Source organism: Pygocentrus nattereri, chromosome 2, assembly GCF_015220715.1.
Source record: "Pygocentrus nattereri isolate fPygNat1 chromosome 2, fPygNat1.pri, whole genome shotgun sequence".
In the NCBI taxonomy this organism is placed as follows: domain Eukaryota; kingdom Metazoa; phylum Chordata; class Actinopteri; order Characiformes; family Serrasalmidae; genus Pygocentrus; species Pygocentrus nattereri.
In genome coordinates this window covers 6,424,065-6,448,137 of record NC_051212.1, presented here as the reverse complement: position 1 = coordinate 6,448,137, position 24,073 = coordinate 6,424,065, and the positions used below count along the sequence as shown (strand labels likewise).

The following is a 24,073-nucleotide window of genomic DNA, read 5'->3' as shown; positions in this document are numbered from 1 at the left end:
CGCTAGTGGGAGGACGCGGCGGCTGAAGATCCTCTAGTGGGAGGACGCGGCGGCTGAAGATCCTCTAGTGGGAGGACGCGGCGGCTGAAGATCCTCTAGTGGGAGGACGCGGCGGCTGAAGATCCGCTAGTGGGAGGACGCGGCGGCTGAAGATCCGCTAGTGGGAGGACGCGGCGGCTGAAGATCCGCTAGTGGGAGGACGCGGCGGCTGAAGATCCGCTAGTGGGAGGACGCGGCGGCTGAAGATCCGCTAGTGGGAGGACGCGGCGGCTGAAGATCCTCTAGTGGGAGGACGCGGCGGCTGAAGATCCGCTAGTGGGAGGACGCGGCGGCTGAAGATCCGCTAGTGGGAGGACGCGGCGGCTGAAGATCCTCTAGTGGGAGGACGCGGCGGCTGAAGATTCGCTAGTGGGAGGACGCGGCGGCTGAAGATCCGCTAGTGGGAGGACGCGGCGGCTGAAGATCCGCTAGTGGGAGGACGCGGCGGCTGAAGATCCGCTAGTGGGAGGACGCGGCGGCTGAAGATCCGCTAGTGGGAGGACGCGGCGGCTGAAGATCCTCTAGTGGGAGGACGCGGCGGCTGAAGATCCTCTAGTGGGAGGACGCGGCGGCTGAAGATCCGCTAGTGGGAGGACGCGGCGGCTGAAGATCCTCTAGTGGGAGGACGCGGCGGCTGAAGATCCGCTAGTGGGAGGACGCGGCGGCTGAAGATCCTCTAGTGGGAGGACGCGGCGGCTGAAGATCCACTCTAGTGGGAGGACGCGGCGGCTGAAGATCCACTCTAGTGGGAGGACGCGGCGGCTGAAGATCCACTCTAGTGGGAGGACGAGGCGGCTGAAGATCGACTCTAGTGGGAGGACGCGGCGGCTGAAGATCGACTCTAGTGGGAGGACGCGGCGGCTGAAGATCGACTCTAGTGGGAGGACGCGGCGGCTGAAGATCGACTCTAGTGGGAGGACGCGGCGGCTGAAGATCGACTCTAGTGGGAGGACGCGGCGGCTGAAGATCCACTCTAGTGGGAGGACGAGGCGGCTGAAGATCCACTCTAGTGGGAGGACGAGGCGGCTGAAGATCCACTCTAGTGGGAGGACGCGGCGGCTGAAGATCCACTCTAGTGGGAGGACGCGGCGGCTGAAGATCCACTCTAGTGGGAGGACGCGGCGGCTGAAGATCCACTCTAGTGGGAGAACCATAATTACTCAGAATTTTCCAACTGGAGAATTTTCCCTCTCTCTTCCTCTCCCTGTGTCTGTCTCTCCCTCTGTCTGTCTCTCCCTCTGTCTCCCTCTGTCTGTCTCTCCCTCTGTCTCCCTCTGTCTGTCTCTCCCTCTGTCTCCCTGTGTCTGTCTCTCCCTCTGTCTCCCTCTGTCTGTCTCTCCCTCTCTCTCCCTGTGTCTGTCTCTCCCTCTCTCCCTCTGTCTCTCTCTGTCTGTTTCTCGCTCTATCTGTCTCTCCCTCTGTCTCCCTCTGTCTTCCCCTCTCTCTGTCTGTTTCTCGCTCTTTCTCAGACGTGTTGTTCAGTAGGATACTGAAGGGGCAGTAGTGTTCCAGCTCAGTCCACATGTGCGTTTCAGGGTTGATGTGTCAAGTGTCAAGTCTCTGTCTCTCTCTCTCTCTCTCTCTCTCTCTCTCTCTCTCTCTCTCTCTCTCTCTCTCTCTACAGGTGAGACACAAAGCTACCAGTAAGGTTTACGCCATGAAGCTCCTCAGCAAATTTGAGATGATAAAGCGGTCGGACTCGGCTTTCTTCTGGGAGGAGAGGGACATCATGGCCTTCGCCAACAGCTCGTGGGTCGTGCAGGTACAGAGTTTAGTCTTTCACAGGGTCAACAGCTCCAGCGCTGCACTTAACAGAGCGGGCTTGGTGTGAAGTGGTTCAGACGTCATTACAGTGGTGGTGAGGGGAACCAGACGTCGCCATGACTACAACACAGATATAGACACTTTATTTACCATCCAGAACCACCAGAGAACCCACACGAGTCTTCTGAGCTGATATGTAACACAGCCATTTCCTGTAGGAACTTTCTGTGAGGAGCTTTTAGAGGTGGACGTCTGGTTCCCATCACCACCACTGTGAACAGCTCTGACTCGGTAAGTTTCTCTAGAGCAGAGCGTTTCACACCAAACCGCCCTGAACGACTTTATTCACTTCTTCACCGCAGAAATGTTGAAAATGCACGTCACGCTCCATTAAACGCTCCTCATTCAGCTCTTCAGATTAAAGAGGAAGTTCAGTCACGTGTGCTGAAGCAGGCAAATCATTAAGCTGTGCAGTTTGCTGTTCACTTTTCCTGCTGTGATTTCCTTCTTTTCAGTCTTTTAATGTTTTAATTAATTCTGTTCTTCATTACGTTCATTTGCTTCCCTGTGAACTGTTTCTGGCTCATAACATCAGGGCTGCGCTTGAACACGGGCTGCTTTACTTCAGATTCAGTCGAGTTGGTTATGTTGATGTTTCTGAGCGATAATAGGTTTAATAGATTTTAGAGCAGAATTTGTTTTATTCTATTTATTTGTGTAGTAAAATAAACATAAAGAATAGATGTGCCGTCTTATGCACAGGCTGCATTTTGTGGTGTTTTTATTCCAGTATACACTGGAATCATACACTGATCATTCTCAGCACTGCAGCAACGCTGACGTGGTGGTGGTGTGTTAGTGTGTTGTGCTGGTGCGAGTGGATCAGACACAGCAGTGCTGCTGGAGCTTTTAAACACTGTGTCCACTCACTGTCCACTCTATTAGACACTCCTACCTTGTCGGTCCACCTTGTAGATGTAAAGTCAGAGACGACAGCTCATCTGCTGCTGCACAGTTTGTGTTGGTCATCCTCTAGTCCTACATCAGTGGTCACAGGACGCTGTTAGCTGGATATTTTTGGTTGATGGACCATTCTCAGTCCAGCAGCGACACTGAGGGGTTTAAAAACTCCAGCAGCACTGCTGCGTCTGATCCACTCGTACCAGCACAACACACACTAACACACCACCACCACGTCAGTGTTACTGCAGTGCTGAGAATGATCCACCACCCAAACAGTACCTGCTCTGTGAGGGTCCCTGGGGGTCCTGACCACTGAAGAACAGGGTAACAGAGTATCAGAGAAACAGATGGACTACAGTCTGTAACTGTAGAACTACAGAGTGCAGCTATACAGTAAGTGGAGCTGATGGTGATGCTGTAAAATGAAATGGGTCGATCGTCATTGAAACCGGGTTTCTTTGTGTTTGATTACCGAGGTTTGTCGTCTTTCTTTTCCTTCTCCTGCTGTGCAGCTTTTCTACGCGTTCCAGGACGACCGCTACCTCTACATGGTGATGGAGTACATGCCAGGCGGCGACCTGGTGAATCTCATGAGTAACTACGACGTCCCGGAGAAATGGGCTCGGTTCTACACGGCCGAGGTGGTGCTGGCGCTGGACGGAATCCACTCCATGGGCTTCATCCACAGGTCAGTGACGTTCAGCGCTCGTTTCGCCTCTCAAGACGAGTTTGCACTTCTTCAGGTCTAGACAGGAGCTACGAGGCAATGCAGGTTTATGCCCCACCGATTAGCACAACGCCTAGGTCACCACACAGCCACCTCGGACTGTGTGGATTGTTCTGTATCTCTAATAAACTTGATTTATGTGGTTACTGACGCTGTCTGACTCACTGCTGTCTGTAAACATGGATGGAAATACTTGGGATGGGCGTTTTGTTTGGTTTCAGATGTGATATTTGAGTTTGTAAGGACAAATATTCAAATATTAACCCCTACCCCGCCCTAAATACAGGATACATATCGCTGCTGTCGGATCAAAACCTCACATCTCCACAATGGGAACTTTACAGGAGAAGAAAAAGCTTACTTAGCTTTTAATGGAAGTCAATGGAACCACAGTTGTTTACATGTAATTCTGGGCCGTTTCTTTTGGTCTGTTCATCTTGAAATACACACACAGTGTAAAGGGCAACCGGCGTTTTCAGATTATGTCAAAAACTGAAAAACGACCAAGTTGGAGATACAAGGTTTTCTCCCGACAGCAGCGATATACTGTATTACATCAGTTATTAAGGACACGTCCTACAATCAGGCAGACAAAACAAAAAAACACCCCTGCACCTCCGTTACTGCCCTACATTAAACCCGGACCACAAACCCGTCGCAGGTGACGTCTTGAAATGTGGCGAGAAAGGCAGCCAATTAAAAGTCTCTGAGCTAAACAGACAAACACTGACCGTCTGTTTTCACCCCAGCTGACGTTACCAGCCTCGTACCTCTGGCTGGAAAATAGTTTTTGGAGGGGGAAAAAAAAACTTGTTGCTTTCTAATAGAACCTCTGATGTAGACCCCACACTGCCCTCTGCTGGAAAGCATATACATAAGGTTCTTAAGCATGAAGTTTCATGATTCTTATATATGTGAATGTACAATGTTAAAATAAGCAAATAAAATTTTACTTTGACCATCCAAATTTTCCAAAAATTCATCCCCAAAAAGCGCTCAGCCTCCATAAATCCTGAACTGTATCTCCATTAAACTGGACAGCTTGCTTTAATGAATGCAAATGGAGTTTGACTTAAATGTTGACTGTTTCAAAGGGACTTTTATTATGGCATGATAATGAAATTCCTTGGTCAGCTTCTCCCTCCTGCCTGATTATTTATGTTTACTATCGTTTTCCTTAAGGCCAGAGGTCTTTAATTAAAATTCAATCATTTCCAATTAGAGAAAATGTCCTCAAGGTCCAGAACATCATAACGTCTAACTTATATCATGACTCAGCGCCGTATGCTGTTTCCTGAAGTAGCCGAGTAGGAATATCAACATCTTATACAGGCGACAGCTGAATATCAGATCAAATAAAGTCCAGTTCAGTCAGATTTCAACAACATTTACTGAACATCAGATCAAATAAAGTCCAGTTCAGTCAGATTTCAACAACATTTACTGAATATCAGATCAAATAAAGTCCAGTTCAGTCAGATTTCAACAACATTTACTGAACATCAGATCAAATAAAGTCCAGTTCGGTCAGATTTCACCAACATTTACTGAACATCAGATCAAATAAAGTCCAGTTCGGTCAGATTTCAACAACATTTACTGAACATCAGATCAAATAAAGTCCAGTTCGGTCAGATTTCACCAACATTTACTGAACATCAGATCAAATAAAGTCCAGTTCGGTCAGATTTCAACAACATTTACTGAACATCAGATCAAATAAAGTCCAGTTCGGTCAGATTTCAACTACATTTACTGAACATCAGATCAAATAAAGTCCAGTTCGGTCAGATTTCAACACCATTTACTGAACATCAGATCAAATAAAGTCCAGTTCGGTCAGATTTCACCAACATTTACTGAACATCAGATCAAATAAAGTCCAGTTTGGTCAGATTTCACCAACATTTACTGAATACCAGATCAAATAAAGTCCAGTTCGGTCAGATTTCACCAACATTTACTGAACATCTGATCAAATAAAGTCCAGTTCGGTCAGATTTCAACACCATTTACTGAACATCAGATCAAATAAAGTCCAGTTCGGTCAGATTTCAACAACATTTACTGTCAGTTTCCTCTTTTTAGATCGCGTCATGTGGAATAACTTCCCTCTGACTCACTTTCTTCTCTGACTGCTGTTTCTCTCCTCGTTCCTCCCCTGTGTGGCGTCACTCACTCGAGTCTCAGAGCTCGTCGTAATGCACAGATCTGATTGGCTGAGCAGTGTCACGCGTGCGATTGGTCTGAGAGTCTCCCCGACCGCTAAAGCTACCATAAAGGCTAGAAAAGCTACGCTGATTAAAACAGAATCACCCCATGAAAAGTAAACAATTCTCCATAGTTTATTAGTTATACACTCACCGGCCACTTTATTAGGTACACCTTACTAGTAAAAGGTTGGACCCCTTTGGCCTTCAGAAGTGCTTTAATTCTTCATGTCATACTTTCAACAAGGTGTTGGAAACGTTCCTCAGAGATTCTGGTTGGTTCTGCTTTAGGCCATTGTTTACGATACACAAGTATTAAACTCCAAATAAAAGTTTAAACTAGTTGATAATTAGAATAAACACTACATCTAAACATGCAGTTTACATTCACACACAGAACCATGAACACTCAAAGAACCCTTTGCATGATTAAAAGGTTCTTGCATGGTGAAAGAGTTCTTCAAATTGATGGAGAATGTGCTGCAGATGGTTCTGTATAGCACCAAAAAGGGTTCTGCTAGTGTTTCAATGTCAGACTTGTTTAATCTACGTGCATGTTGTGCCCCAAACTGTATACAGTCTGCTGATGGACACCACACTTACCAAATGGTCAGGCTCTTATAGTAATTGATAAGGTTCCTTTGTCTGTTGTCAGGGATGTGAAACCTGACAACATGTTGCTGGACAAGACGGGCCATTTGAAGCTGGCGGACTTTGGCACCTGCATGAAGATGAACAAGGTTTGTATCGTCTGTATCTTCTGCTTTCAGCTCGGCTCAGAACTCTGTTCCCCATTAATGGCTTAAGCTTCACAGCTCTGCGTGATCTACATGGGTGGTAGGCTAATGTCAAGGCTCAGTTTTTCAGGGTGGGTGTGGTTGGGGGGGGGATCTGAGGGGATGCCACAAAAAACGAGCCAAAAACTATCACAGAAATCATTGTAAATTGACCACTCTCCCTTAGCGTCCTACATGGAGCTCTTGAGATATCTTCAGATCTATCTGTTAGTCCAAGTGGAAAAGGCCTTCATTAGTCCAAGGAGGATTTTGGAAAGGGCCTAAATTAGTCTAGGTGGATGTCAGAGAGGGTCTAGAATTGTCCAGGGTGTAGAAAAAACTTTAGAATTGTCTAAGTGGATGTAGGAAAGGGTCTAGATTAGTCCATGTGCATGTTAGACATGGTCTAGATTAGTCCAGGCGAATGTTGGAAAGGGTCTAGATTAGTCCAGGTGGATGTCAGAGAGGATCTAGTTTAGTCCAGGTGGATGTAGGAAAGGGTCTAGATTAGTCCAGGTGGACATTGGGAAGAGTCTTAAATAGTCCACTTTAACACTGGAAAGGGTCTACATTAGTTCAGTTGAATGTTAGAAAGGATGCTAGAGAGGTCTAGATTAGTCCAGGTGGATTTGGAACAGGGTCTAGATTAGTCCAGGTGGGTGTATGGAAGGGTCTAGAATTGTCCAGGTGGATGTTAGAAAAGGTCTAGATGATCTAATATCTAATAGCTGGACATTGCAATTGCAAACATTTACTTCTGACGTTTTGACCTGTTTTAATAAACACTTCTGTTATATAGAATTCTTTATTATCGCCCATAGACGTCTGTTCAGTTATTATCGCCCGTAGACGTCTGTTCAGTTATTATCGCCCGTAGACGTCTGTTCAGTTATTATCGCCCGTAGGCGTCTGTTCAGTTATTATCGCCCGTAGGCGTCTGTTCAGTTATTATCACCCATAGACGTCTGTTCAGTTATCGCCCGTAGACGTCTGTTCAGTTATTATCGCCTGTACACGTCTGTTCAGTTATTATCGCCCGTAGACGTCTGTACAGTTATTATCGCCCGTAGGCGTCTGTACAGTTATTATCGCCCGTAGACGTCTGTTCAGTTATTATCGCCCGTAGACGTCTGTACAGTTATTATCGCCCGTAGACGCCTGTTCAGTTATTATCGCCCGTAGACGCCTGTTCAGTTATTATCGCCCGTAGGCGTCTGTTCAGTTATTATCGCCCGTAGGCGTCTGTTCAGTTATTATCGCCCGTAGACGTCTGTTCAGTTATTATCGCCCGTAGACGTCTGTTCAGTTATTATCGCCCGTAGACGTCTGTTCAGTTATTATCGCCCGTAGGCGTCTGTTCAGTTATTATCGCCCGTAGACGTCTGTACAGTTATTATCGCCCGTAGACGCCTGTTCAGTTATTATCGCCCGTAGACGCCTGTTCAGTTATTATCGCCCGTAGACGCCTGTTCAGTTATTATCGCCCGTAGGCGTCTGTTCAGTTATTATCGCCCGTAGGCGTCTGTTCAGTTATTATCGCCCGTAGACGTCTGTACAGTTATTATCGCCCGTAGGCGTCTGTGCGGGCGTTATCGCCCGTAGGCGTCTGTGCGGGCGTTATCGCCCGTAGGCGTCTGTACGGGCGTTATCGCCCGTAGGCGTCTGTACGGGCGTTATCGCCCGTAGACGTCTGTACAGTTATTATCGCCCGTAGGCGTCTGTGCGGGCGTTATCGCCCGTAGGCGTCTGTGCGGGCGTTATCGCCCGTAGGCGTCTGTGCGGGCGTTATCGCCCGTAGGCGTCTGTGCGGGCGTTATCGCCCGTAGGCGTCTGTGCGGGCGTTATCGCCCGTAGGCGTCTGTGCGGGCGTTATCGCCCGTAGGCGTCTGTGCGGGCGTTATCGCCCGTAGGCGTCTGTGCGGGCGTTATCGCTGATGGACGTCTGTGTTACAGCGTAAATGGAAGGTGCTCTATATGGTATGAGTGCTGAGACTTGTGAGCGTTCTCCGGAGTTTAGCCCTTTAACTGGGCTGTAAACGTGGTGTGTCTCTGTCCAGGACGGTATGGTACGATGTGACACGGCAGTTGGAACTCCAGACTACATTTCTCCAGAGGTACTGAAGTCTCAGGGGGGAGACGGCTACTACGGCCGAGAGTGCGACTGGTGGTCCGTTGGGGTCTTCCTGTATGAAATGCTTGTTGGTCAGTTGCACCTTCAACAGAACTTTTTCCTCTCTCCTTTTTGATCTCATAGACATGAGTGTCTTGCATGAGGCTGTCAAAACGCGCATTTGATCATCTAATCATTTTATTTACTTACTATTATCAACACATCAAGTAGTAACACATGCGTAATATTAAGTGTTCATATTGTGTTTGGCTAATGTTGTATATTATTATAAATAGCTGACAGTAGTGATTGGTTTATCTTATTTTTGTTAATATTTAGTTTTTATAGTTATTATTTCATAATTGCGCTGCATGATACGGACATAAATATATATATTTATTAGATACTTGTTGTATTGCATGAAGACCTCGATTCTATGACACGTCCCCAGATGCTCATTCTTGATTATATCCAGGTGACACGCCGTTCTACGCCGACTCGCTGGTGGGAACCTACAGCAAGATTATGAACCACAAGAACGCTCTGACCTTTCCTGAGGACAGCGACATCTCCAAGGACGCAAAAAACCTCATCTGCGCCTTCCTCACCGACCGGTTAGGCCACTGGAATCACTGTCTTTCTGTTTATAGTAGAGAAACTGATATTATTGGTTTTTCCCGCTGCTTTAAAATGAAAACAGTCGCCGGCGTCGTGTAAATAATAATAATAAAGTCATTTCTTTAGTGCTTTTGTGCCTGCTCAGAAAAAAGGGTTCTTTAAGCGTTCTTTAGTAAAGAAAATGGTTCTACATAGAGCCATGAACACTCGAAGAACCTTGTGCATGATTAAACGGTTCTTTGCATGGTGAAAGGGTTCTTCAGATTGGTGGAGAATGTGCTGCAGATGGTTCTATATAGCACCAAAAAGTCTTCCGACATCAGGCTTGTAACAATAAAAGAGCCTTTCTGGTGCGATATATAACCCTTTATAAAAAGGTTCTAGATAGAACCATCTACAGCACGTCCTCCGTCAATCTGAAGAACCCTTTCACAGTGTAAAAAGAAGTTAATAATCATGCAAAGGGTCCTTTGAGTGTTCAAGGTTCTTTATGGAGCCGTTTTCTTTAGTGAAGAACCCCTCAAGAACCATGCGTGTACAGAAAAAGGTTGGTGGTGGTCAGGGGTGGGAATCTTTAGGCACCTCTCGGTTCGATTGCGATGCGATTAGAAAACGATTATCGATGAATCTTCGTTTCTATACAGGTTTTTCTGTTTTCTCACTGTGAGGACTTGGTAGTTATAAAGCGAAGTATTTGTGATGATCCGTAATAAATTTCCTTCCAGTATCTTTTATTAATAAATCAAACGGAAGTGATCTAGGAGGCTCTCATTCGCTGCTCTCGTCTGAGGCGCTGCTGCCACTAATCTGTGATGAAATGCGCCGTTAGGGTGAAATAAGGCCCAGTGGCAGTCGATGTCCAGCCAGCACGTTACAGCCGTCCTGCCCGTTTAATTCAGTGGTTTTATTACTGTCTATTTTTATAAACATCTTCAGGACTGGACTGGAATCTCTGCTCCAAAGTGTGCAACGTAGTGTGAACGCCCTGGTTCTCAACCACTGAGACGACTGCAGACACACAGCAGCGGCGTCTCGCCTGGCTAGCAGCTACGAAAAGGCGGAGATTTGAGACGAACGTTTGGAGACGAATGGATTTGTTCGTTTATAAGCGGCTCAGTTTCCTGACTCGTTAAATCTGCGAACACTAAAAGAGTCGCTTCTCTTTCCTATTTTCCCGTTCCTCTTTAAATGGTGCAGCAGCTATATTTGGCGCCCTCAAGCTGAATGTAAGGTGGACCGGGAAAAATCGAGCAAGAAGCTGGAGAAAAAACGGCCGAACGCTGAGAGCCATTCTACAAGAAAACTGATCTAGTTTGGAGGAAAAGTTTTCTGGGGGAGATGGGAGGAAAGCAGGTAAAGCTTAAAGCAGAGCAAAGTAACGTTAAATCTGCGCTCTTGTCTATATTTCTAGTCTGTACTAGGACATCATCACATACTCAGACATAGTGGCCGTTAAATGTTGCGAATTCCGAGGTGATTTGATTTTTGTTAAAAGGATAAAACGGCTCTAAACGTTTGGGTTGTGACTCCTGACCTAACCTGGATTTTAGTGCAGAGCCGGTCGGAATTTTCACTCATCCAGTCGTGTTTTTGTTATGTGCACGTCAGACTTTGGGGGCGCTGCACTCACCCACCTTCAACATTACGGTGTGAATTAAATATTTCGTGAATCGATTTTTGACATTGATGAATCGGTTCAGAATCGTTCGCGTCCGCATCGCGATGCATCTAAGAATGGACTTTTTCCCGCACCCCTAATAGAAATACTAATCTAAAAAAATAAGTAGTGGAAGTTCACGCCTCGCCAGGTAGCATGATGCGTTCTTAAATGATCACGCATTCATCTCTTCTGCAGCTGCTCGGTATCTCTGATGCTTTTTTCAGTGGTTTCTGACCGTGTCTCACCTATAAACCTGGACTAAAGTCTGTCGCGTAGGTGGAAACCTCTCTTCAGTGCTCAGTTTGTCCTGCTGTCTGTGAACCCCCATTCAGACTAAGGGGAATATATCGCTGCTGTTGGACGAAAACCTTGTATCTCCAAAATAGTAACTTGACAGGAGAAGGAAAAAACGTACTTCACTTTTAATGGAAGTCAATGGAACCAGAATTTTTGCCGTGTCATTTTGGGTCATTTCCTTTAGGCCATTCATCATAAAATGGGCAAACAATGTAAAGAGTAACTGATCCTTTCAAATGATGTCAAAAACTGAAAAATGCCCAAAAAAAGGAGATCCAAGGTTTTCTTCCGACAGCGACGACATGTTAAGGTGCCTTTTTTGGTTGAAGTCTAAGCTGGACTTGGTGTTTGTGCTGCAGGGAAGTGCGGTTGGGTCGTAACGGAGTGGACGAGATCAAGCGGCATCCTTTTTTCAAAAACGACCAGTGGACCTGGGATAATATCAGAGACAGTAAGTCAACACTACTATCTTCTTCTTTCGGCTGCTCCCACAGCGGATCATCTGCCTCCATCTCGCCCTGTCCACGGCCTCCTCTACTTTCACACCAACCATCTCCATGTCCACCTTCACTACATCCATAAACCTTCTCTGATGTCTACCTCTTCTCCTTCTGCCCGGCAGCTCCATCTCCAACATTCTTTGCCCAATATATCCACTATTCCTCCTCAACACATGTCCAAACCATCTCAACCTGGCCTCTCTGGCTTTATCTCCAAACTGCTCCACCTTCACTGTCCCTCTGATCTGCTCATTTCTAACACTAGTCAACACTACTATACTCACCATAATATCCCATAATGATCGCTGTCTGATAGATTAACTAGCAGGCCTATCTTCTAGAGATCTATCTGGACACGAGTTTGATGCTGTTGGGGCGATATAGTGGTGAAACAGTTCGGTTTGATTGCAGCTCATGAGGAAAGATTCACTTTCAACACGATCGGGTTCCGTTTGTTTTAGTAGGATTCGTACGTTATTACACTGCATGGTAAAATACACCGAATACGCGAATGTAACTGCCAGAGTAATTTACATTTACAATTAAAAGTAGAGGCTGTAAAAACTACTGGAAAAGAGCCTAGGCTGCGCTTCTTGTCCGTTACGTCATAGAAGGCCGTTCCATAGTGAGGGACCCTTTATATACAGCCTACATTTGGAAGGATTTTGAGGAGGCAACTGATGCATCGTTCCAGGCCTTCGGTTACCCACAGCACCACAAAGATGACGATAATCAAAGCCATTGGAGCTTTTAAAATGGAAGTTGAATCCTTGGATTCGTCCATATGTCAGATTTTAATCAGAAGTATTTGTATATATGTAGTTTATTGTACTACATGAGCTTACTGGCATATTAGCTGCCATAGCAACAAACACAGCAGGCTCCATTTGCTCTCGCCTGTTCCCTCACAAGTTTGGCACCGCTCTGGTGGCATCACCACACAGCCTCGTTAGTACTGTTCCATTGGTGTGACCAATCGGCTACGAAGGAGGAGTCTTCATGGGACAGTCCTACCGAGGACATGCCCTGCCTTGGGCGCAGCCTCGCCTTTGGAACACAGCTGTTGTCAGAAAACACTGGATCGGATATCAGAGTGAAACAGAAAGTGAACCCAATCCAATTCTGTCAAAAATCCAGCCTGGAAAACAACAGAACAGCTTGCAGCACCGCAAACGTGTGACACGGAGGGAACGGAGTCGCTTTATAACTCCACTAACCACACTGACTCGTTTAGACACGGCATCTAAAGCTATTCACACTGTAAAAAGTGTTCTGAGATTTACTAGTTTAAAAAAAAGCTTTTATACGTTATGAATGTCCTGTAATTAACCCAAGCTGACAGTCGGGCTGGGCCGTGAGATGGTTTTCCTGTATTGCTTGTGATTAAGAATGTGTCTGAATGACATCAGTGAATTTAAAGTGAGTCAGCACTTTCAGCAAGTGCGACTCCTCCAGCTCTCTCACTTCCGCTCCTCTGCGGTCTCACACTCTCTCGTTCTCACCATCTCCGCTGACGTTCAGGACTGCAGTTATTTTCACAATCAATCTGTTCACGGTTTTTCATTTAATCAAGCAAGCAAAGTCACTACACTACAGGAAGTCCCCCCTATGCTTCCTGTAGTGTATTACAGTCTGTCAGAGTGACTGTGTGGATCATATGAACATTATAGAGCTTTTTAAATGAAACAGTAGAAGCCGTATCGCCCCCTACGCTTCCTGTAGTGTATTACAGTCTGTCAGAGCGACTGTGTGGATCATATGAACATTATAGAGCTTTTTAAATGAAACAGTAGAAGCCGTATCGCCCCCTACGCTTCCTGTAGTGTATTACAGTCTGTCAGAGCGACTGTGTGGATCATATGAACATTATAGAGCTTTTTAAATGAAACAGTAGAAGCCGTATTGCCCCCTACGCTTCCTGTAGTGTATTACAGTCTGTCAGAGCGACTGTGTGGATCATATGAACATTATAGAGCTTTTTAAATGAAACAGTAGAAGCCGTATCGCCCCCTACGCTTCCTGTAGTGTATTACAGTCTGTCAGAGCGACTGTGTGGATCATATGAACATTATAGAGCTTTTTAAATGAAACAGTAGAAGCCGTATCGCCCCCTACGCTTCCTGTAGTGTATTACAGTCTGTCAGAGCGACTGTGAGGATCATATGAACATTATAGAGCTTTTTAAATGAAACAGTAGAAGCCGTATCGCCCCCTACGCTTCCTGTAGTGTATTACAGTCTGTCAGAGCGACTGTGTGGATCATATGAACATTATAGAGCTTTTTAAATGAAACAGTAGAAGCCGTATCGCCCCCTACGCTTCCTGTAGTGTATTACAGTCTGTCAGAGCGACTGTGTGGATCATATGAACATTATAGAGCTTTTTAAATGAAACAGTAGAAGCCGTATCGCCCCCTATGCTTCCTGTAGTGTATTACAGTCCGTCAGAGCGACTGTGTGGATCAGATGAACATTATAGAGCTTTTTAAATGAAACAGTAGAAGCCGTATCGCCCCCTACGCTTCCTGTAGTGTATTACAGTCTGTCAGAGCGACTGTGAGGATCATATGAACATTATAGAGCTTTTTAAATGATACAGTAGAAGCCGTATCGCCCCCTACGCTTCCTGTACTGTATTACAGTCTGTCAGAGCGACTGTGAGGATCATATGAACATTATAGAGCTTTTTAAATGAAACAGTAGAAGCCGTATCGCCCCCTACGCTTCCTGTAGTGTATTACAGTCTGTCAGAGCGACTGTGTGGATCATATGAACATTATAGAGCTTTTTAAATGAAACAGTAGAAGCCGTATCGCCCCCTATGCTTCCTGTAGTGTATTACAGTCCGTCAGAGCGACTGTGTGGATCAGATGAACATTATAGAGCTTTTTAAATGAAACAGTAGAAGCCGTATCGCCCCCTACGCTTCCTGTAGTGTATTACAGTCTGTCAGAGCGACTGTGAGGATCATATGAACATTATAGAGCTTTTTAAATGATACAGTAGAAGCCGTATCGCCCCCTACGCTTCCTGTACTGTATTACAGTCTGTCAGAGCGACTGTGAGGATCATATGAACATTATAGAGCTTTTTAAATGAAACAGTAGAAGCCGTATCGCCCCCTACGCTTCCTGTAGTGTATTACAGTCTGTCAGAGCGACTGTGTGGATCATATGAACATTATAGAGCTTTTTAAATGAAACAGTAGAAGCCGTATCGCCCCCTACGCTTCCTGTAGTGTATTACAGTCTGTCAGAGCGACTGTGAGGATCATATGAACATTATAGAGCTTTTTAAATGAAACAGTAGAAGCCGTATCGCCCCCTACGCTTCCTGTAGTGTATTACAGTCTGTCAGAGTGACTGTGTGGATCATATGAACATTATAGAGCTTTTTAAATGAAACAGTAGAAGCCGTATCGCCCCCTACGCTTCCTGTAGTGTATTACAGTCTGTCAGAGTGACTGTGAGGATCATATGAACATTATAGAGCTTTTTAAATGAAACAGTAGAAGCCGTATCGCCCCCTACGCTTCCTGTAGTGTATTACAGTCTGTCAGAGCGACTGTGAGGATCATATGAACATTATAGAGCTTTTTAAATGAAACAGTAGAAGCCGTATCGCCCCCTACGCTTCCTGTAGTGTATTACAGTCTGTCAGAGCGACTGTGTGGATCATATGAACATTATAGAGCTTTTTAAATGAAACAGTAGAAGCCGTATCGCCCCCTACGCTTCCTGTAGTGTATTACAGTCTGTCAGAGTGACTGTGTGGATCATATGAACATTATAGAGCTTTTTAAATGAAACAGTAGAAGCCGTATCGCCCCCTACGCTTCCTGTAGTGTATTACAGTCTGTCAGAGCGACTGTGTGGATCATATGAACATTATAGAGCTTTTTAAATGAAACAGTAGAAGCCGTATCGCCCCCTACGCTTCCTGTAGTGTATTACAGTCTGTCAGAGCGACTGTGTGGATCATATGAACATTATAGAGCTTTTTAAATGAAACAGTAGAAGCCGTATCGCCCCCTACGCTTCCTGTAGTGTATTACAGTCTGTCAGAGCGACTGTGTGGATCATATGAACATTATAGAGCTTTTTAAATGAAACAGTAGAAGCCGTATCGCCCCCTACGCTTCCTGTAGTGTATTACAGTCTGTCAGAGTGACTGTGTGGATCATATGAACATTATAGAGCTTTTTAAATGAAACAGTAGAAGCCATATCGCCCCCTACGCTTCCTGTAGTGTATTACAGTCTGTCAGAGTGACTGTGTGGATCATATGAACATTATAGAGCTTTTTAAATGAAACAGTAGAAGCCATATCGCCCCCTACGCTTCCTGTAGTGTATTACAGTCTGTCAGAGTGACTGTGTGGATCATATGAACATTATAGAGCTTTTTAAATGAAACAGTAGAAGCCGTATCGCCCCCTACGCTTCCTGTAGTGTATTACAGTCTGTCAGAGCGACTGTGTGGATCATATGAACATTATAGAGCTTTTTAAATGAAACAGTAGAAGCCGTATCGCCCCCTACGCTTCCTGTAGTGTATTACAGTCTGTCAGAGCGACTGTGTGGATCATATGAACATTATAGAGCTTTTTAAATGAAACAGTAGAAGCCGTATCGCCCCCTACGCTTCCTGTAGTGTATTACAGTCTGTCAGAGTGACTGTGTGGATCATATGAACATTATAGAGCTTTTTAAATGAAACAGTAGAAGCCGTATCGCCCCCTACGCTTCCTGTAGTGTATTACAGTCTGTCAGAGCGACTGTGTGGATCATATGAACATTATAGAGCTTTTTAAATGAAACAGTAGAAGCCGTATCGCCCCCTACGCTTCCTGTAGTGTATTACAGTCTGTCAGAGCGACTGTGTGGATCATATGAACATTATAGAGCTTTTTAAATGAAACAGTAGAAGCCGTATCGCCCCCTACGCTTCCTGTAGTGTATTACAGTCTGTCAGAGCGACTGTGTGGATCATATGAACATTATGTAGCTTTTTAAATGAAACAGTAGAAGCCGTATCGCCCCCTATGCTTCCTGTAGTGTATTACAGTCTGTCAGAGTGACTGTGTGGATCATATGAACATTATAGAGCTTTTTAAATGAAACAGTAGAAGCCGTATCGCCCCCTACGCTTCCTGTAGTGTATTACAGTCTGTCAGAGCGACTGTGTGGATCATATGAACATTATAGAGCTTTTTAAATGAAACAGTAGAAGCCGTATCGCCCCCTACGCTTCCTGTAGTGTATTACAGTCTGTCAGAGTGACTGTGTGGATCATATGAACATTATAGAGCTTTTTAAATGAAACAGTAGAAGCCGTATCGCCCCCTACGCTTCCTGTAGTGTATTACAGTCTGTCAGAGCGACTGTGTGGATCATATGAACATTATAGAGCTTTTTAAATGAAACAGTAGAAGCCGTATCGCCCCCTACGCTTCCTGTAGTGTATTACAGTCTGTCAGAGTGACTGTGTGGATCATATGAACATTATAGAGCTTTTTAAATGAAACAGTAGAAGCCGTATCGCCCCCTACGCTTCCTGTAGTGTATTACAGTCTGTCAGAGCGACTGTGAGGATCATATGAACATTATAGAGCTTTTTAAATGAAACAGTAGAAGCCGTATCGCCCCCTACGCTTCCTGTAGTGTATTACAGTCTGTCAGAGTGACTGTGTGGATCATATGAACATTATAGAGCTTTTTAAATGAAACAGTAGAAGCCGTATCGCCCCCTACGCTTCCTGTAGTGTATTACAGTCTGTCAGAGTGACTGTGAGGATCATATGAACATTATAGAGCTTTTTAAATGAAACAGTAGAAGCCGTATCGCCCCCTACGCTTCCTGTAGTGTATTACAGTCTGTCAGAGCGACTGTGAGGATCATATGAACATTATAGAGCTTTTTAAATGAAACAGTAGAAGCCGTATCGCCCCCTACGCTTCCTGTAGTGTATTACAGTCTGTCAGAGCGACTGTGTGGATCATATGAACATTATAGAGCTTTTTAAATGAAACAGTAGAAGCCGTATCGCCCCCTACGCTTCCTGTAGTGTATTACAGTCTGTCAGAGCGACTGTGTGGATCATATGAACATTATAGAGCTTTTTAAATGAAACAGTAGAAGCCGTATCGCCCCCTACGCTTCCTGTAGTGTATTACAGTCTGTCAGAGCGACTGTGTGGATCATATGAACATTATAGAGCTTTTTAAATGAAACAGTAGAAGCCGTATCGCCCCCTACGCTTCCTGTAGTGTATTACAGTCTGTCAGAGCGACTGTGTGGATCATATGAACATTATGTAGCTTTTTAAATGAAACAGTAGAAGCCGTATCGCCCCCTATGCTTCCTGTAGTGTATTACAGTCTGTCAGAGTGACTGTGTGGATCATATGAACATTATAGAGCTTTTTAAATGAAACAGTAGAAGCCGTATCGCCCCCTACGCTTCCTGTAGTGTATTACAGTCTGTCAGAGCGACTGTGTGGATCATATGAACATTATAGAGCTTTTTAAATGAAACAGTAGAAGCCGTATCGCCCCCTACGCTTCCTGTAGTGTATTACAGTCTGTCAGAGCGACTGTGTGGATCATATGAACATTATAGAGCTTTTTAAATGAAACAGTAGAAGCCGTATCGCCCCCTACGCTTCCTGTAGTGTATTACAGTCTGTCAGAGCGACTGTGTGGATCATATGAACATTATAGAGCTTTTTAAATGAAACAGTAGAAGCCGTATCGCCCCCTACGCTTCCTGTAGTGTATTACAGTCTGTCAGAGTGACTGTGTGGATCATATGAACATTATAGAGCTTTTTAAATGAAACAGTAGAAGCCGTATCGCCCCCTACGCTTCCTGTAGTGTATTACAGTCTGTCAGAGCGACTGTGTGGATCATATGAACATTATAGAGCTTTTTAAATGATACAGTAGAAGCCGTATCGCCCCCTACGCTTCCTGTAGTGTATTACAGTCTGTCAGAGCGACTGTGTGGATCATATGAACATTATAGAGCTTTTTAAATGAAACAGTAGAAGCCGTATCGCCCCCTACGCTTCCTGTAGTGTATTACAGTCTGTCAGAGCGACTGTGTGGATCATATGAACATTATAGAGCTTTTTAAATGAAACAGTAGAAGCCGTATCGCCCCCTATGCTTCGTGTAGTGTATTACAGAAGCCATGTCGTTTGCAGCCCTTCTGTTTTTGAGTGGTTTTATGCTTTGAGTGTTTTTTCTAATGTTTTTTGTTGTTAATATTGTGGCTGTGCTCTGGTGTTTGTAGCTGCCGCACCGGTGGTGCCAGAGTTGAGCAGTGACATCGACACGAGTAACTTTGACGACATTGAGGAGGATCGAGGAGAAGAGGAGACGTTCCCCATCCCCAAAGCCTTCGTGGGAAACCAGCTTCCGTTCGTTGGGTTCACGTACTACAGTAGTAACCAGTGAGTGAGCTGCTCTCATATTACTGTAGCGCTGTGTTATTCCCTATAAAAGCATCCAAATACAGCTCGGATTAATCGAAGCAGAATGCCAAAGATTATTGATGATGATTTATACACCCAGTTTAGACTGACCAGCTGCTTCGTTAAACACACACACCTTCTTTCTACGCTCACTGTGCATTTTATCAGCTCCACTGACCATAAAGGAGCACTTTGTAGTTCTCGATTTACAGACTGCAGTCCATCTGTTTCTCTGATACTTTGTTGCATGTAGGGCAGAATTTTTGGCTACGTTTACATTACCAGGTTGATGTGAATCAGATTTTTCCCGCAAGTGTGATCAGGTCTGATGTTTTCAGAGCTGTGTGGACACGCAAGTCTGATCTTACATATACAATATAAAAGTTTATAGTTTTAAAGTTTGGGTAATATTTTTTATCTTATAGTTTTTCCATATATATATGTGTGTGTGTGTGTGTGTGTGTGTGTATATATTCATATACACCCATTCATATATATATATATATATGCTCTCCCCTTGTTGCTGTAACACTGTGAAACCTGATGGAATGCTGATGGTGGATGTTTTCTCTGGTGCAGATCTCCTCGAGGTTCCTGCACGAAAACCAGTGACAAGCGAGGCAGCACCACTAAAGAAGACAAGAGCCACGTAAGAACCTGCGAGCACTTCTCTCAGAACATCTTTACCAAAATAATTCTGGCTGCTCGGTCGGGCCTTTTACATTCATCACAACTATCAGGTGTTTATAAAGGTGTGAGTGGATGGGTGGGCTGAACTGCTGTAGGCTGAATGGGCGGGGATGAACCGATTCGCTGGGTATGTGTATGTAAATTAGGTTTTGTGTATGTAAATTAGGTGGTTTTTGTGACCTCACGGGAACAGCTGTTTTTGCAGCTTCGTTTCCATGTGTGGATGGTGCATTTTAAAATTTTAAGTGTTTACGTACATTGAGGTCATTTGTTTTTCATGCTATGGTCTTTTAAATGTATTCTCTACACTGTATATTTCGCAAAACTGTGTTCTGTGTCATCGTTGTTAACATACTGTCTGTTTATTGTCTAACAAGGATGTTGATAACCTGTTTCCTGTCGTTTAACTGCTCCAAAATGTTAATTGCAGCTGTTTAGATCGGTGTACGCTGTGGTGTGAGGCTGTAATTGCGACTGTCCTGTGGTGTAACTGCAGTAGCTTATTTAAGTGTATGCTGTGGGGTGAGTGCATAGATGCTAATTGATGTTAAAAGCCTGTCATGTGGTGTAACTGTGATTAACGGTGTTCTGTGATGTGACTGTGGATGCTAGCAGATGATGTGTGCTGTGGAGTAACTGTAATAATGACTGGTGTCCTGTGGTGTAACTGTAGTAGCTTATGTAAGTGTATGCTGTGGAATAAGTTGCTAACGTTTACGGCCTGTCAGGTGGTGTAACTATAATTGCTAGTGTGCTGTGATGTGACTGTGGATGCTAACATATTGATGTCCTGTGGTGTAACTGTAGTCGCTTCTTTAAGTGTATGCTGTGGATTGAGTGCATAGATGCTGGTTGACGTTAACGGCCTGTAGTATAACTGCAATTGCTAGCGTGCTGTGATGTGACTGTGGGTGCCAGCAGATATTATTGATGTGTCCTGTGGTGTAACTGTGTGTAATTGCTATCAGTGTGCGCTGCGGAGTGACTGAATGATTACTGCATGTGTCCTGTGGTGTGACTGTATAGTTTCTCAGTGCAGCCAGCAGTATTTTCTGTGGTGTTATGTGACTCTGGATGCTGACAGATCTTCTGTTGGAATTATAAGGTTCTATCTAGCATTTTTGTCAAAATTTAGTTCACATTCACATATTTTTCTGTGGCACCTTCTTGACTAATGGTTCCTACCTAAAACTGACCTCTGCACTGGGCAAAACATTTAGCACTAACATTTCTACTTAAGCTTTCAATCAGTGCCCTTTTGAATAAGAAAAAAGATTAGTCCTAAAACAAGAAATAAATATGATAAAGTAAATAAAAGATTTTTTTTTAAATGAGTTGAGTATATAGTGTTTGTGTTATGACCATTGTTACTTCTTTGCGTGTTTTGCCAGATAGAACCTTACAATTCCAAGCAAAAGAGTTCTTAGGATTAGATGGTTCTATCTGCAGTGACCCGTTACCAAAAAAAATTTACAAATTTGATAGGATTTTGTTATTGACCATTGGGAATATATTTAGGGTGTCTGTCATTTTTTGTGTTAAAGAGACGTGTTCCTCATATCAGTTCTGCTGTTTGGAAGGCAAACTCGGAACTGCTCAGAGCACAGATGGAACCTTATGAGAAGCTTAGATGTTAATGACTTCTCCTGTGGTGTAGTTTTCTGGTTGCAGTTAACAGTGTGCACTGTGTTGTGAGTGCGTTCACTCTAATTCACTTTACCAGCATGTGTCCTGTGGTGTAACCATGTGTAGTTGCTTACGGTGTGACTGTGGATGTGAACAGATGTTAACGATGTGTCCTGTGGTGTAACTTTTTATAGTTGCTTACGGTGTGACTGTGGATGTGAACAGATGTTAACGATGCGTCCTGTGGTGTAACCGTGTGTAGTTGCTTACGGTGTGACTGTGGATGTGAACAGATGTTAACGATGTGTCCTGTGGTGTAACCGTGTGTAGTTGCTTACGGTGTGACTGTGGATGTGAACAGATGTTAACGATGCGTCCTGTGGTGTAACCGTGTGTAGTTGCTTACGGTGTGCCTATGGATGTGAACAGATGTTAACGATGTGTCCTGTGGTGTAACCGTGCGTAGTTGCTTACGGTGTGACTGTGGATGTGAACAGATGTTAACGATGAGTCCTGTGGTGTAACCGTGTAGTTGCTTACGGTGTGACTGTGGATGTGAACAGATGTTAATGATGTGTCCTGTGGTGTAACCGTGTGTAGTTGCTTACGGTGTGCCTATGGATGTGAACAGATGTTAACGATGCGTCCTGTGGTGTAACTGTGTAGTTGCTTACGGTGTGACTGTGGATGTGAACAGACATTAACTGTGTCCTGCGGTGTAACCGTGTGTAGTTGCTTATGGTGTGACTGTGGATGTGAACAGACGTTAACGATGCGTCCTGTGGTGTAACCGTGTGTAGTTGCTTACGGTGTGCCTATGGATGTGAACAGATGTTAACGATGCGTCCTGTGGTGTAACTGTGCAGTTGCTTACGGCTTGACTGGATGTGAACAGACATTAACTGTGTCCTGTGGTGTGTAACCGTGTAGTTGCTTACGGTGCGACTGTGATGTGAACAGATGTTAACGATGCGTCTGTGGTGTAACTGTGTAGTTGCTTACGGTGTGACTGTGGATGTGAACAGATGTTAACTGTGTCCTGCGGTGTAAACGTGTGTAGTTGCTTACGGTGTGACTGTGGATGTGAACAGACGTTAACGATGCGTCCTGTGGTGTAACCGTGTGTAGTTGCTTACGGTGTGCCTATGGATGTGAACAGATGTTAACGATGCGTCCTGTGGTGTAACTGTGCAGTTGCTTACGGCGTGACTGGATGTGAACAGACATTAACTGTGTCCTGTGGTGTAACCGTGTAGTTGCTTACGGTGCGACTGTGGATGTGAACAGATGTTAACGATGCGTCCTGTGGTGTAACTGTGTAGTTGCTTACGGTGTGACTGTGGATGTGAACAGATGTTAACTGTGTCCTGCGGTGTAAACGTGTGTAGTTGCTTACGGTGTGACTGTGGATGTGAACAGATGTTAACGATGTGTCCTGCGGTGTAACTGTGTAGTTGCTTACGGTGTGACTGTGGATGTGAACAGATGTTAACGATGTGTCCTGCGGTGTAACTGTGTGTAGTTGCTTACGGTGTGACTGTGGATGTGAACAGATGTTAACGATGTGTCCTGTGGTGTAACCGTGTAGTTGCTTACGGTGCGACTGTGGATGTGAACAGATGTTAACGGTGCGTCCTGTGGTGTAACCGTGTGTAGTTGCTTACAGTGCGTGCTGTGAACACCAACCCTTTTTTTGGTGCTGTGTGGTGTGCCTGATGTGTTATTCGATGCCAACTCTGTTTGTGGTGCTTTGCTTCTAGCTGGAGAACCTGCAAAAGAGGATCCATCAGCTGGAGGAGCAGCTGCACGGGGAAATGCAGCTGAAGGACGAGATGGAGCAGAAGTGCAGGTACTCATCTCTCCATTTACACACGCAGCTGTTCTCCCATCAGCATGACTGTCCATTTATTTTCTGAGCAGATGTTCTCAGACTTCCCGCAGCTCTCGGCACTGTTTTTGAAATTTAAACATGGTTTAATTTGTGTTCATTCCCGGATTTTACATCTTCTAACGCTGTCAATCTATCAGTTCCTCCAAAAGAGAACTTGGATTTATCTAATAGTGTTTACACTTTGTTCGTCTGACTCCAGGCGTTTTACTGGACAAACTATTTTGAAGTAGATTTTGAAGAGTGGATAAATTACATACTGCATGTTGATTATTCATCAGTGCGGTTCCGCACCTCATAGTGGTGTGTGGCCGACAGCGGGATGGAGCCATACGAATGCTGGCATGGTGACCGTGTTAACTTCAATAGTGAATGACAGTCAGAGGAGATCTTTAATAGCATATCGCTGCTATTGACATCATTTGAAAGTACCGTTTGCCCTTTACATTGTATTTAAATGTCATGAACAATGGACCAAAAGAACCAGCCCAAAATTACTTGGGTGGGGGGAACGTCTGGTTCCATTGACTTGCATTAAAAGTAAAATGGTTTTCCTTCTCCTGAAAAGTAGTTACCATTTTGGAGATGTGAGGTTTTGTTCCAGCAGCAGCGATATGGTGGAAAAAGGCAGGGGGCGCTCTGTACTGTTTTAATAGTGTTTTAAAATACTGGGTTTGCCTAGAATTCAACAATAAGACGGTGCGCCGTGCCCCCCCCCCAAAAAAAAAAAA

General features: G+C 44.7%; 1 protein-coding gene across 2 annotated transcripts in view; it reads left to right on the top strand.

The window, feature by feature from the left end:
- rock1 (Rho-associated, coiled-coil containing protein kinase 1) overlaps positions 1-24,073 on the top strand; it is a 127,195-nt gene that overhangs the window by 50,724 nt on the left and 52,398 nt on the right. For both annotated transcript variants that reach the window (XR_005131790.1, XM_037547047.1), the window contains exons 4-12: positions 1,664-1,801; positions 3,279-3,454; positions 6,359-6,443; positions 8,537-8,681; positions 9,065-9,203; positions 11,524-11,615; positions 18,958-19,117; positions 19,718-19,787; positions 23,215-23,303. Coding sequence is in view for 1 of the 2 variants with exons in the window: in XM_037547047.1 (XP_037402944.1) it covers positions 1,664-1,801; positions 3,279-3,454; positions 6,359-6,443; positions 8,537-8,681; positions 9,065-9,203; positions 11,524-11,615; positions 18,958-19,117; positions 19,718-19,787; positions 23,215-23,303 (1,094 nt within the window). In the remaining variant the exon portion in view is untranslated. The remainder of the gene's footprint in view (positions 1-1,663; positions 1,802-3,278; positions 3,455-6,358; positions 6,444-8,536; positions 8,682-9,064; positions 9,204-11,523; positions 11,616-18,957; positions 19,118-19,717; positions 19,788-23,214; positions 23,304-24,073) is intronic.